At 42.0% G+C, this 15,000-nt stretch overlaps 1 protein-coding gene across 1 annotated transcript in view; it reads left to right on the plus strand.

The window, feature by feature from the left end:
• Positions 1-15,000, plus strand: part of LOC137984908 (uncharacterized) — a 25,325-nt gene that overhangs the window by 4,251 nt on the left and 6,074 nt on the right. The window contains exons 2-10 of the mRNA XM_068832245.1: positions 1-117; positions 409-942; positions 6,784-7,200; positions 7,386-7,613; positions 8,161-8,424; positions 9,028-10,727; positions 11,096-11,338; positions 12,446-13,940; positions 14,580-14,912. The exon at positions 1-117 is cut by the window's left edge and continues 1,114 nt beyond it. Coding sequence (XP_068688346.1) covers positions 1-117; positions 409-942; positions 6,784-7,200; positions 7,386-7,613; positions 8,161-8,424; positions 9,028-10,727; positions 11,096-11,338; positions 12,446-13,940; positions 14,580-14,912 — 5,331 coding nt within the window. The remainder of the gene's footprint in view (positions 118-408; positions 943-6,783; positions 7,201-7,385; positions 7,614-8,160; positions 8,425-9,027; positions 10,728-11,095; positions 11,339-12,445; positions 13,941-14,579; positions 14,913-15,000) is intronic.

The following is a 15,000-nucleotide window of genomic DNA, read 5'->3' on the forward strand; positions in this document are numbered from 1 at the left end:
AGGACAGGCACTGCCGTCTCGATGAAGCTAACAGAATGCGCATATTATATGACGAGAAATACAGCTGGCCCAAACAAAGTGATGCCCTTCGAAGCAAGATTATCAAACTTGCTGATGGTAAGAGGCCAGAACAATGAAATTTAATATTTTGCATGCAGCTTCGCCTCTTTTTACCTTCTTTTATGCCCCTAGCCCCACCCGCAAAAATTATGAACCCACCCAATACTGTGAAATTAAGGTTTTGATCAGGTGCATAAATGTACTGAAAACACAGTCAAATGTCAAATAAGCCTGACTCACAGATGAGCTGCACCCCAAATTAAAGAGCTCAGTATCCCTTTTCTTAGGCGCAAAAAGGTTAATGTGATTTGATTCCCAAATGCCTAATTTTGAATTTGTTTTTTAAAGCTTGTCTCCTCCAACTTCAAATTGATGCTGTGGCTATCACCGCAGCTAGTGCACAGAAAGGTACAAGGACAGAAGTACCTTCATGGAAACCTCAAGAGGTTATCCGGGAAGTTGGGGAACCAAGCGCTACAAAGAAACAACAGACATTGATCAACACTGGTTTGGCAACAGAAAACTGGAAGGAAAGTATCCAATCAACCCAAGCAGTTTTTAATAAAATTGCGGAAAGTTGCTTTCAACATGTTGACCCCTCAAAGCCAGAGGAGTTGAATGGTTTCGTCGGTTATCTTGAAACGGTGCGTAAAGTATTGTTTCATCATGTTGAGACAGGAAGTTTAATAATCACTGTTGAGGTTGGTTCTGAGGAGATCCTTGAGAAACTTTGGCAAGATTATCGAAAAGGTCATTTAAATGAAATGGCTCAAGAATTTCTAGTAACAGAGGAGCTTCTGAAGGAGTTTGGCCTGATTGAATTTAAACTGACAACATTTATTTCTGAAGGGGAGTACAAGGCTTGTCAACAATTTTTTTCTGGTAAGTTGAATAAGGAATAACAGGTTTGGTCTTATTCTGCTTTAGTTTGTGATAAAATATCAATGCGTAGGGCAGAATGAAAAATTGATCAATATCTACTATCAATTAGCTTGATATTGTGTTTGCAAGATCATGCATTGTACACTGTAGTCTTAATTAACTTGCATCTAAACTCCCATACGTATTTCCCAGGTGCAAGGTCAGTTACACGTATGAGATTATTATGACTGCTTCAAAAAGACAATACCAGTGTAAGGGAACAAAATGTAATCCCACAAAATATCCCAAAAGTGTGGTGGTTACTTTAAATTATTTTAGATTTTTTGATGAAATGATTATCAGAGGGATCCAGTATTCCACTGCCAGTATTGTACCGTCCTAGAAAAATACATGTACGAGAGAGAAGACTCATCGAGATGAGGGCCAGATGATGAAGTACGTAATCTCAAGCCTGCTTGGTTTCTTCCTCATCACGTTGCATGGCACGCTAGGAAACAAGAAAAATCAAGGGTGGTGTTTGATTGTGCATCCCTAACTGGTAGGAATGAATGAGCAGTTGCTGAGGGTAGTTACTAAAACATGGAACGACCTAAAACCACCTACAAACACCCATCTGCAACCACCTACAACCACCTCAAAAAAATATCTACAGCTATCTACAACCACCTTCAAAAAATCAACAACCACCTACAACCCGGCAGGTCTTTTCTACGGGTAACAGGCAACAGGTAACAGGAGCGTTGGTGCATCTAGGTGTTTTTATGGTGTTCTTTATGTCTGAATATGGTGTTAGTGATGGCCAGGTTAAACTCTGAACACAGTGCAAGAAACAGTTCCCCGTTGCTGTTGCATTTCCCTGTTCCATGTGGACCTATGACTCCAGGCCACTTATCTGCATCACTTCCCATCCTTGCGTTCATGTCACCAGCTATTATCAATCTGTCATCCTTTGGCACTTTGGAGAGGTTAGGGTTACGGTTAGTTCTCAGGTCACTGTAGAATTCCCCTTTTACTCCTCTGGGTTAGTCATTGTAGGTGCATACACGCTCAAAATAGAGACATAACCCTTTTTCTTCAGAGGCAGACGCATAGATATCATCCAATTGTTAATAGGTGTGGGTTCTTGCTCCACTTCTCTTGCGATGGAATTCTTAACTGCCAAAGCATCACTTGCCTCACTTCGATGTGCTTCTCCCTTTTCGCTCCAGAAGAAGGTGTAGCCTTGGTCCACAATACTGTCATACCCTGGAGGTCTTGTCTCAGAGAGCGAAGCTATATCGATCTTGTATCTAGCAAGCGCCTTGGGCACCAGTGCAGTCTGGCGCTTTGGTCTAGAAGAGCTGCCTCGGTCAAGTAGTGTCCGTACATTCCATTCATGGATGTTCAGCTTGTTACATTCTAGCTTACTTTTCGCTGGCCGCTGCAGTGAGAGCGAACCATCGCAGACCTTGGTATTCCGGGTGACGTCCGAGCCGGCATCAGTTTCATTTTTTTCAACCATAATCAAAGAACTGCAGGCAAGATTGTTGAAGTGAAACTAGGTTTTGCCTTGTTGCTAGATTCGCTCTCTCGGCATATCAGGGTAAGAACCAGCGGCGAGAACAGGCCGAGACATCCAGAGTTACCTGACTGTTGCAGCAGTTGACCGACAGATAGTTTTTGATTATCTCCGCTCTACAGGACACTGCGGGCCCTTGACTAGGCGTGGTCCAGCACAGACCTTGTGACAGAACTTGTGTTTCTACCAGATGGCAAGTCTCACCGTCGTCTCAAGGAACATTACAAATGGACACTTGAGGATGGGAAGGGGGGGGGTGGGGGGGGGGGGGGTTGAGTCGCTGGCGAGACGCCCCAATTTACCTTTACCGAGACCTTAAACGATTTTGTTTGGGATCAAATGGAATTGAGGGCGAGTAACCCACTGGTTTTCCAAAGGAGTTGTTTCGCAAAAAGGAGTTTGCAAACCTCTTGAATCAGTTTGCGATCGCCGAAATGTCAGTTGGCAAGCGACATGTCAACGGTAACTAATTATTGCATTAAAATTGGTTTGAGGGATGTCGGAAAGGAGCGTGGTAATCACACGAACTCCGATGTAATTAGCTCCAGAGACAACCTCAAATAGATATATTGTAGACTTCGTGACTAAAAGTGCAAAGGAAACGATCTTACATTTAACATGAAAAAACCTATAGAGTGGTCATTTCCGACACACATGCGTAAGTACTTTATGAATAACGTACGCGATGAGTAATTATATATTAGATATACTATTCTTAATTGTTTTATCTTTTATTTTTGAAGGGCACTTTTTATATGGGAATTCAGTTTCCCCCTATTGCTCTCCTTTACCTATTGTACTTTTGTATATATATTTTCTTTTGTACATTGGTAAGAAGCTTTATTAAACTTAAACTTAAACATGTTTTGTCCGTTTATTTTGGTAGTTCCGACTTACGCTGGTTTCACCTACAATAAGCGATCTCTTCGCAAACGCTTTAAGAACAAGGAATAACATACATATGCTTAGTCCGTTCATTCCTTTCTAATTGACGGAGCGCGTTATCCTTTTGCGGTGTGTACAGTCCCTACGCTCAAGGACCTCGTCAAACACTCATATGCATATAACTAAAAGACCATATCCGTACCGACTTATCCTTTGACGGTCTGTGCACTCCATACTAATCGTTTGACAGGAGTTTGTAGAATATGCGAGTCAACTCGCAGTTATTGAAAGCTAACCCCTTTAAAATGGTTGCTTAGACTTAAGTACTGTTTATCAGCGCTATTTGAAATGGGTAAAAAAGGTAAAGTGTCTGTTACGAGCCTAGAAAGGCCCATCAGACGGGCGCTTATCTCCGGTCTCTGTAGCATGAAGCCACTAGGAGTATTTCTACTCCGCCCTGGATGGGATTCTAGTCCATCGCAGGGTTTATTTATACACCTGGGTGGAGAGAGGCACCGTGAGAGTAAAGTGTCTTGCCCAAGAATACAACACAATGTCCCCGGCCAGGACCCAAACCCGGACCACTCGATCCGGAGTCGAGCACTCTAACCATGAGGCCACCGCGCCTACCACATTTGAAATGGGTGCTTAGACTTTAATTCGAATCAACATGCGCGACTCGCATGGCTTTCTGGCTCGCATCATGATAGGTAGGTAGTAAAGCTTTATTAACGGTATCACTTGATTAAAAAAATGCTCTTCCAGCGAGCAGGTTACATAAAATTACAAAACGGCACAAGCTGAAAACTCACAATATCCTAATAGTAGTTATATCGGATACTTCCACTCAGGTTAGACAGGTAGTCATCAAATGACGTTATCAATCAAAAAGACAAAAGAAGGGGGCGTGCATAAATTAAGGGCAAGTTGGGGCATGACGCAACGCAACGTAACCCTAAGAGACACGTGTAACAAGACGTGCATCCCATAAATTAGGGTTAGGTTGATGAGATGCAAGTCACCTATGTACACGAGGGTTTTTAGAAGGCAAAGGGGACGTGCATAAATTAGGGGCAACTTTGAACACGTAAACCCTACCTCCACAACACGTGCAAATTTTGGTGTAGGAAAGTATATTAGGCGCACGCGTGTGTGGCGCATAAAATAGTACTCTGTGTGCATATCATTTTGGCGGTATGTGAATATCCTGGTTGGAGAGAGAGAGAGCTCTGTCCGGCACAGCAATCAAACAGTAAAGATCAAGCGAGTAGCGCAATAAATTCATAATATGGGGACAAGAAACCAATCACTAACAGACAAGAGGACCTCACTACAATCAATCAGAAGCAGCCAAAATGACCTCATCGAAACCGATGAAAACACGACAAAATGAAAGTCTTAACGGACAAACGAAATATTCCAAACCAAATGAGCGCTGTCTTGCAATGTTTAAAGCCGGTCACACTTCCTTGACTGTAATAGAAGCGCTATTGTTTGAGGGTGCAGGGATGGCGCAGTGGTGAGAGCACTTGCCCCCACCAATGTGGCCCGGGTTCGATTTCCAGACTCGGCGTCATATGTGGGTTTAATTTGTTGGTTCTCTAATCTGCACCGAGAGGTTTTTATCCGGGTACTCCGGTTTTCCCCTCTCCTCAAAAACCAAAATTTGATTTGATTTGCGTTAACTTGTTAATTCAATTTACAGTGTCCCCAATTACTGCTCTACGGCGCTAAAAGATTAGACACATATAAATAAAGTTCCTTTCCTTTATCCAAAGTGATAATCCTTTACAAGAGTTTACGATTTTTTTTCCATAACGTTCGATTCGTTTTTCAATCAAGCAGAGCATACGCTACCAAACTTTTATAAGAAAAGGGGCAGCAATGGTTCTAAAATTTCGAATCACTACGGACCATTTTTGAACGAGAGTCAATGTTGTTCAAAGTTTTCTTAATCTGGATTTCGAGAACGCTCCGTATGAATGAAGGACGTGAATTGCAAACCTCCAGCTTGGATCTTTCGACTTTGTAGACTGTTCCGTCTTCCGTTAGCAGGAGTTTACGCCTCTGGCCTTTATGTTCCACAGACTTAACGTCGAGGACTTTGAGCACGCTCCGTTTTTTTTCTCCGCTAGCAACGGAGGCACTTTTACGGAGTCTAGTGCGTCAGCTCAGTCACCGTGATGTACGATCTTACACGCGCAAACCTTTATTTCTGTTTGGTGATAAGTTTGTTTTGGATATAGCAATCTTACACATATCCGTGATTGGTTTCTTGTTTTTTAGTCAAGTTGTAGTCAACTTTTTCTGTGATGCAGATAAGCAAAGAAACTGACCGTGCATTTCAAATGCTTTATTGAACTCAACAAAACCATCTTATTAAAGCTGATCGTTTCGGCGCAAATTACTTTACGTAATACTTAACTAATGTTCCTGCCGCTATGGATGCTCTTAGCAGATAAGAACTTGTTTGCTATATTTGCTAGAAATAGTTCTCTGTAAACAAACGAACGACAAACATAATCGTAACAGTCATTACCTCAATCCAAAAAAAAGTTGTTTTGAAAAGCATTCTCGAACATTGGCTGCGCGATTAAGGAAAGAGTGAAATGTAAATAATGTTTATAAAAGAGTAAATTGTGTTATTGTGAGCAAGATTAATCCTGCAGCTGGCATCGAAAAATGCATATCGTCCCTCCAGCGCTGAGGCGAGGCGACTTATTTGTTGTTCCTTTGGTGTGGCGCATTCGTGTTTACCTTGATACCTATAAGGAGTTGTGTAAATTGTTTTTATGCAGGCGAAGGAGTTAACAGTTTGCGCAATCTAGTACACAAGAGTTTTTTCAACACATTTGGCCTGCTTTTACATTCTTCTCCAGCTTGGATGTTTTGACTTGGTGAACAGTCCCGATTAGTACATTTCGAGTGGGATTGGTTAGGTACCTTTTCTCCGAGCAAACCTGAGCAGGCCCCTGTATGCTGTAGGGGGGGGGGGGGGGGGCAACTGACAACAACAGCGTTGCTCCGAGCAACTTAGAGTAACTCCGACCCGTGACTGGGCTGCCCGGGGTTCAATGAATGTGATAATCAGGTCAAGTGAAAACTAAGCGCAGTTCCAGTATTAAAAGCGTTGTATACCTACAGCTCATATGTGAGATAAATTTGAATGTTCTTTGATAAAAATTCAACCAGCAGGCAAAAATTTTAATTAGACCAAGTGAATTTTGTGGCCTGGTTAATAAAACTGTTGAAATATGCGAAGAAAAAGATCTTCTATGGTTCTTAGGTGTTTAATTTCTATTGAGGTAAAACAATTTTTTGTCCAACAGTAATCTTCTTTGATCAGACATAATATTTTGTCTTAGCTGATCAGTACTTTTCTCCTTCTTTCTCCACAGAAGACAAAAAAAGAGCAAGCTGTCCAGAGGAAGAGGACGCGGCAAACATTGCTGTCAACGTTGAAAGCTCTAATGATAGCCATCACCCCAACAGCCATTTATTTCTACCTGACAGATTCAACCTGCAAACAGTTCCCAGTCGAAGCACTCACGAGAGTTCACATACACTGAGTCAATACACCGCAGCCACAGAGACTCGCAGAGGCCACAATCGTAGCAGAAGTGCAGCGAATTTATCAGTGCCGAGAGGACTTCTTTCACAAAGGAGACCGAAAAGGGGTCAATTCAATAACTCAGTGGCATCAAAGGCCGTTAAAAGGGCACCAAATCAGTCGGAAGCTGTCAAAGGTCCCGGAAGGAGTCCATGTGGAAGAGGGAAAAGAGGGCGCGGACGTGGTAGAGAGGAACAAGCTAGAAGTAAGTTAATGAGAAATTATGTTCTTTTCTTCTGTTTCGTGGGGGTCACGAGAAGTGAATTTGACATAGTTACTGGTTTTAGAAGATACATGATAGTTACATTACTTCCTTACAGACCTATGATCATCATACGAACTCTCAGTATTTATTTTAAAGTAACGTAGCATTCTGAACTCTCTCCACAGGGTCCGAAGCAGAATCTCGAGCGCTTTTTGCAGCCTCTCAAGGGTTTTTACAGCCAGACATGAAATACGAATGGAATCAGTTGTATGTTTTGGGTCTCCACCATAAGACATCGCAAGATAGTCTCAAGAATTATATTCAAATTATTAGCGGCTATGAAGTTGCTTCTGTGCGTTGGTTCAAGCCAAATGGAAAAGCAATCGTGGCGCTGAAAACTCACAAAATAAAAGGCAAGCACAATACGAAATAAGGTGCAAACTAAGCTGCCAGATGCAACAAAGTAAACAAAAACTATGCTCAGTCTGGGACGGAAATAAAATTTTCAGGCACTGTGATGTCACGTTCCACGGTTGACCAGTCACTGTGACTGTTTCGTTGTATGAATGGGTTCATGTAGAGGTGACTTGCTTCTAGGATAACCGTGCGCTCGGCTAACAATCTCGACTATTTTGTTGAAAGCCCTAATACTTAAAGTTATTTCACACAACATAAGCCAAGTTTAAGCTCTGGCCAAATGTCTGATATCTCTCAGTTTTGTGCGTCTTGATCTTTTCACCAATGGAAGGAGAATGCCAGATGTCAGTAACTCAGCCTCTACTTTGTAGTAAAATAAGAGGTTGAGAAGAGCTGCGTCCTCTCTCTAGTTCTTGTGTAGCTAGGCACTTATAAGCTATACTAAATGAGGGTTACTCACACGTTTTCATTCTGAAAATGTCCTTATTTTGGAGTTAGCATTACTTGCACAAGTTGAAGATCGTCTATCTTTGTTTAATGCAGATTTTCAAGACATATTACGAGGACAGGGAAAAAAACCGACGCTAGATGGTGTGACAGTCTTGATTGAAAGAGCACCACAATGTAAAAGCATATATGTCAGCGGATTTGCTCCATGCACCTCTAAAGATGAGGCACAGATGTACTTTGAAGAAGAAGTTGGCGCATTAGATCCGGCTCGGGGAGTAGTGTTTAGCCCAAGTTGGGACGAACAGGAAGAGAAATGCAGAATAAAAAGAGCTATTGTGTACTTCAGCGACAAACAAAGTGAGTATAACTATTTCACTGATAACCTAATGGAGGAGCTCATCAAGAGGAGCCTCTATTTCCCATACTTGGCTAAGAAGATCTTAGAAGTCAGCCCTTTCCCAAGTAGATTTATCATTAAAAACAACGCTTCCCTTGGGAGATTTCAGCGCACCCACTGTTGTCAAAGCCAAGCAAAACAAAGCTATCTCAGCGTCTAGGGAAATATGATGCTTTTGCGAGGGAAAAACCTGTTCCTAAAAATAAATTTCCTCAGGGAAAGGTTGACTCAAGGAATTAGTAGAGAGAGAGGCTCCCCATGATGAGATCCTCCCTAACGTTGTAATTTCTCTCAGAGTATGTTTAAATTTACAAACTGCCAAGCTCTTTTGATGGACCGGACATTACCTGACCAAGCGGACAGGTTATCTGGTCGTCTTTGACTAAACCCCATTTTTATTATGCTTCGGTTGGTTATCTATTTACCAGGTTTGTTTCCCCCCCGCTTTCCCTTTTGGTGCCTTTAATTTCTTGCATCTTCTGTGATTGGGTTAATAACTTTAAGGTTTACGGACTTTCACTAGAAATCGATCTGGCATTAAATGTTTTTCTTGCTCATTCCAGGTCAGAGGAAAGCATTGAAAAATGATCACTTCCTAGACGACAACGCACTGCATGTAGAGGCATTTTATCCATTCTTGGGAACAGTAAATCCAGTAGATCAACCAAAAGGGTCGACGCGCCCCACCTCTAGTGACCCTAAAGGCAGCCGAATACCTGAGTTTTACAAACTTGTTGATCCGAATCTCATGGAGTTTATCATGGAATCAAACCAATCTAGTAAGTTGAAAGGAGCTTTAAACGATCGCGAAAAGACCCATATTAAGTGGAAAAATGGGGCTTCGTACGCCCTAGTAAAATATGCTGAGAGGAAACCGGACAGTGAATTTGAAGAGCTGGCTTGGAAAAAAAGATGCAATGAAATCGTTGATTCCTGTCTAGATAGTTGCGATGCACGTGAATTTCCTATAGATGAGGAGATTTGGGATGAGGTAGCCAATCAGCTTCCACAGATAGAACGCCAGGTGCTTTCCAAATACACAGCCAAAGTAAAGCTGATGGAGACATCTCATACTCTTAAATTGATTTGTCTAGAATCCAACATGCTTGACTTTGCCGACAAGTTAACAAATCGCTTGAAAAAGATTAAGCAAGAAGTACGTGAGAAGAAGATGGAGGAAAAGATAAGAAATGACATCTCCCTTGTTAATCTGCAGCTTTTTCAAAATGCTAAAATCGAGAACATACTTAAAGAAGAATTTAAGGAGGACGTTCGAGCTGAAGTCAAATTGGGCGACCGCGCTCTTGTCTTAAAGACACCTAAAGGACTCATGTTGCAAGTCTGTTGGTATCTTAGGCAACGTTTGGACGAGATCGATGAATGTGCCATACATATTCCACCAGAAATTGTAGACCTCTTGCAACGAAAGCCCGGAAAGAGAAAGATGGTTGCCGAATTGCCGGCAGGATGCGCCTTTACTGTTGACCACAAGAGAGGAAGGGTAATCTTTCTGGGTAAAAATCCCCCTGAAACAAAAGAAGGAAGCCAAAGGGCTAAGAGCGTGCTCGTCAGTGACCAAAGTATGGCAGTAACCACTAGAGATAATAGTCTTTTGAACTCTGACAAGTGGAGTGATCTTTACAAAAAATTGGAGAAACGACTAAAGATCAAGGTAAGACGCGAATTGCACTGCATTGCTGTCTTTGGATTCAAGAAAGACGTCATGGAAGCTGTGACGAAAATGAGAGACTTTTTTAATGAGAAAAAAGCAACAGAAGGAGAGTTTCCCCAAGATTCGCTGCTACATCGAAGGATTTTCAACGAATTTTTCAAAGATGATATAGAGGAGATGGAGCGAGAGCTTGCGCGTTATGGTGTCAAGATATCATTCGACGACAAAGGGGAGCTTATCAAATTCAGCGGAAGCGAAGAAGGCGTCAAAGAGGTGGAGGAACGGTTGTACGCCCTGCAAGAGACAATTAAAGAGAAAACTTTCAGAATTTACACACCTGGAATGAGAACATTCTTAGCACAAGAGGAAGGAAGGCGATTGATCGAAATGGTTGAACGAGAAAAGAAGTGCATCATCAGTGTAACTGCTTTTACTGGCGAAGAAGAAGGTGATGATGATGAAGAAAGTGAGAGCGATGAATCACTAAGCAACAGTTGCGATGGAGACGAAATTGACGAAAATGAAAACACTATTCTCACTTCTGAAGGCAAAATCGTGACTTGGAAGACAGGAAACATCCAGGAAGAACAGGTGCGAGTAAATCACGAACAAGTGCACAAGAGCAAGCCTAAGTGGCATTTTTCGGTTGGCAGTTTAAGAAAGAATGATTTTCCTTAGATTTAATATTAAAAAAACAATCTTACCCTCGACAGAATACGATTTTACGATCCTATCCCCTCCCCCCCCCCCCCCCCCAGTTCTGTTTTTTCGTGACAAATTTTTTTTTATGGGTTGCCTAGAAAACTTGAAGGGAGCACTAAAATGCGATCACGAAGATTATCATCATACAGTAAGTTGTTCTGCTACCACATAAACATAAATCCCTTAATCACCCAAACAACGACATTGCTGAAGTAAAACCAATCCTAATACAGACGTTTACTTTTAATCTAATGCAGGCAGACGTGTTAGTATGTTCCGTCGGCTCAAATCTAATGCTATCCGTTGGTGCAATCGCCAATGCTATGAGCAAAGCAGCAGGTCCGGAATTACAACAGGCGTTATGGGAATCGGCAAAAGAAGCAACAGCTGATTTGGGTGAAGGCGACATCATTCGCACTATTCCTGGAAAATTACCTTGTCGTCATGTTATTCACTGTATATGCTGCCCATGGAAAGATGGAAGTAACGAGCAAAAGCAGGTTAGTGCGGGAACATGCAACATGAACAAGGTCATTTTCTGCAAAGGGGTAGCAAAAGCATTTCCAAAGGAATTTTAGTTTTTTTGTCTACTATATACTTACATGAAATGATTCATATATATCCTGCACGAATTTGGTTTTCACCTTAGCCTGCAAGGCAAGTACGAAAATGCATAGTCTAAGAGGCTAGTCAGATCAGGACATATACTTGTAGTATTTATATTTTATAATACAGCAAGCAATTCTTGGGCTAAATGGAGCACTCTGATTGGCTGATTTTTGATCGGGATTTTACAGTACGCTTCATTACCATGGAAACGGTCCGTTTCCGTACTCTTCTCTCTCTCTCTCTCTCTCTCTCTCTCTCTCTCTCTCTCTCTCTCCCTGGAAATTCAATTTGAGCGAAATACGAACAGTTTTGAAAGAGCTGAATTTAATTTTTTATCACTACAGTACAATTATAGCAAGCGGAATTTAGTTTTACCTGTAAAAAGTTACCGTTCAAAGTTTATAGAAGACGAAGATGTCCAAGATTCACCAAAGCGGAGACGTGTCCGATCGCTCAAAGAAACGATGCCATGTAATAAACAACTTACTACCCACACTTGCGCAGGACCGTACTGGGGAATATTGGCCCTGGGTCGTTTTTATGCGGACCCGCGACCTCGGGCTAACATTCCCCAGTGAGACCGTCGCGCTCAGTTAGGGTGCGTTCGATTGACCGTATTCCGGAATAGGAATACTTGGAATATAAGTTAGAAATCCCTCATTTTTACGGAGATTTACGTTAAAATTGTCAAATAGCTGCCAAAATACTATTTTAAACAAATTTTTATTATCCTTGCTCCTTCAAAACACGCCAAACATACGGTTTTAATCATCACTCCACGTATTCTTATTCCGGAATAGGGTCAATCGAACGCGCCCTTAGTAAGAGGTTATTATTGAATAGAAAAATAGAAAAGCAAGGCCAGGACGTCGCATAGTCACACCAACTTAAAAATACCATACCTCTAAGGCCCATGCTGAAGGTGCTTCTTTCCTCGTTCTTACCTCGGTTAGATATTGATCGTTAGGGTTAGGGTCTCTCTTTTGTTTTCTCACCAGGTTCTAAAAAAGCTGTTGTGCAAGTGTTTTGATATGGCGTCTGAAATGGGAGCTTGTTCTATCGGCTTACCACTTATAGGAACTGGTGGACTTGGTTTTCCACATGAAGTTGCGGTCCACGTGATGATACAAGCAGCCATTGACCACAGTCAAACAAACCCAGAGTCACCTATCGAGGAGTTCAGGTTTGTTGTGTTTAGTGATGACCCGACTGGAATCGAAGCAATCGAAGACAATTTTATTGGGCTTAAGAAGGAGCGCCAGCCAATGCGAAAATATCGAAAGCAAAATGTACCAAAACGAAATCCTACGCCTTTCCTTATGCCAGAGCTTGAGAATAAAGATGTGGAGTGTGGACAACTCAAGGTACGAGTCGTGAAAGGAGATATAACCAAGGAATCCGCTGAGGCAATTTGCAATGTTGTTTTTCACGACCTTGACATGAGAAGTGGAAGCTTGAGCAGTTCCATTGCTGCGGTTTGTGGCAACGTCGTACAGGAAGAGCTGCAGGCACAATTGCCACAACGTCCAGGGGATATCTTGTTAACGTCAGCTGGAAGGGCAGCAGCGATGAAAAAGATCGTGCACATAGTAGTGGGATCTTCCAAAATGAAGCATCTTCAAAGCTGTGTGGAGAAAGCTCTTAAAAAAGCTGATTCCGAAGGATTGCGTTCCTTGTCCATTCCAGCGGTTGGCAGTGGAAGATTGGGTTTATCAGCGGACGACTCAGCGGAAATAGTTTTCGCGGCAATCCGGGCTTTCACCGCCAGTCCGTGCGCTTCAATCCGTGAAGTTAAAATCGTAGTTCAGGACGATTCCATTACTGGAGTATTTGTGGCCAAACTGGAAGCAATCCAAAAAGAAAATAGCAAATCCTTGTACTGTGAGAAAAACGATGCTGAGGGGGCCACAGACTGTGGTCGGGGAATACTTGAAGATTCCACGGATGAATCGACAGCAGGTTTTCGGCGCCAAAACGTTGTTATCCATGGTCGGATAGAGTCCCTTGAGGAAGCCATGACAGCCCTCAAAGATGGCGTTACAAAGGCCTGCAATAATCCGCGCATTATTAAGCATGATGTTCTTAGTCGCCTCTCTAAACGGCGCATTAAAGATCTTAAACGAATGTCTCGTGATCGAGATGTCAAAATGGAACAACCAGAGGCATGTTGTATTCGGCTAGAAGGACTTCCGAAAGATGTGATGGACTTGAACACGGAGATAAGTAACATAATCCAAGAACAGCTGGAAAAAGAACACAAAGAAGAAAAAGCAGAGCAGATGTTTCGAACGGTTCGATGGTGCATGACCAACGCTGCGGGAAAAGAAGAACCCTTCGACAAGATTGCTAACTATGAAATAGAATTAGCATTCCAAGCCAAGAAACCATCCCTGGTATTTTCACATGAGAATCTGAAGGCTGAAATCCACTTCGATTTCAAAGAAGTTACATTCTTGAGAAATGGAAAGATTAAAAGCATCCGTCGTAGGGATGGTAAGAACTGGCCTGATATCATTACAAATTGAAATGTTTGTTCAAGCCTCTGAAACCTTGGTTTACAGAAAGAGTTAATCCTCTGTCGAGCTTAGTACGCCAAAAACCTGCATATAAGAACCTTGATTTCAAAAACATGTCAGTCATACTAACGTTTTGCATTTAGCTCCTTTTTACAAAAGAACTTATGGCAGGTTCTTATCTTATTTGTCTCCTCCGCAGTCGTGCTATGCCTCATTTTCTCTTGGTGGAGACTATTCTTGATTAAATAGAGTCAAAACTAAAAGTTCGTAAATCAAAGAACATACAGTGTAGTTCAATTGCGTACAGCACACCTGCCAGCAACCTGTAGCTCTTTTTAGGGAAAAAGAACCGATTTTGATTTAAGAACTCAATTAACTCGTTTTTTTCTCTGTAAACACCATTGAACAGAAATATTTCTTTTTTTTTTCGCACAACTTCATTATAAAAGGGTTAGGGTTAGGGTTAGTTATACTGAAAGTCTGTGATTTTCTTACTCTTGACGTCCTTGTTTTAAAGGTTGCTTTTTTTTCAGTGAACCTTCCAGTCTTACCTAATTTCTCAGAGTACTGGGACAAACCTTTTTGCTTTCTAACAATTTGTGTTCTATGAAAACAGTTTTGCCTCTCCCCGATGAATGGGTTGCCCATCCTCGTGATGAACAGGACAAGGAAGAACCGCTTCACCTTGTTAGCCTCCTCAGAGAGTCTGAAGAGTTTAGGAGAATTAAGGACAAATTTATCGAGTCGCTGAGTAATAAGGTGAACATCATAAATATCGAAAGAATTCAAAACCCGTCGCTGTATCTCCCGTACATGGCGAGGAAACAAAGCATGGACGAAAAAAATGGCACACTAGACAACGAATTGCAATTATTCCATGGAACCAAGTACGAAAGTGTGAAACCTATCAACTTGCAAGGATTTAACAGGCGTTTTTGTGGCCAAACCGGTAAGTCATGATGGCAGATGTACATTACATAAGTGTTGTATTGGTTCTCCCCTTCGATTTCCCAGAATTCCTCCACTGTGGAGGCCGA

The sequence above is a fragment of the Montipora foliosa genome, chromosome 14 (assembly GCF_036669935.1).
Source record: "Montipora foliosa isolate CH-2021 chromosome 14, ASM3666993v2, whole genome shotgun sequence".
Taxonomy (NCBI): Eukaryota; Metazoa; Cnidaria; class Anthozoa; order Scleractinia; family Acroporidae; genus Montipora; species Montipora foliosa.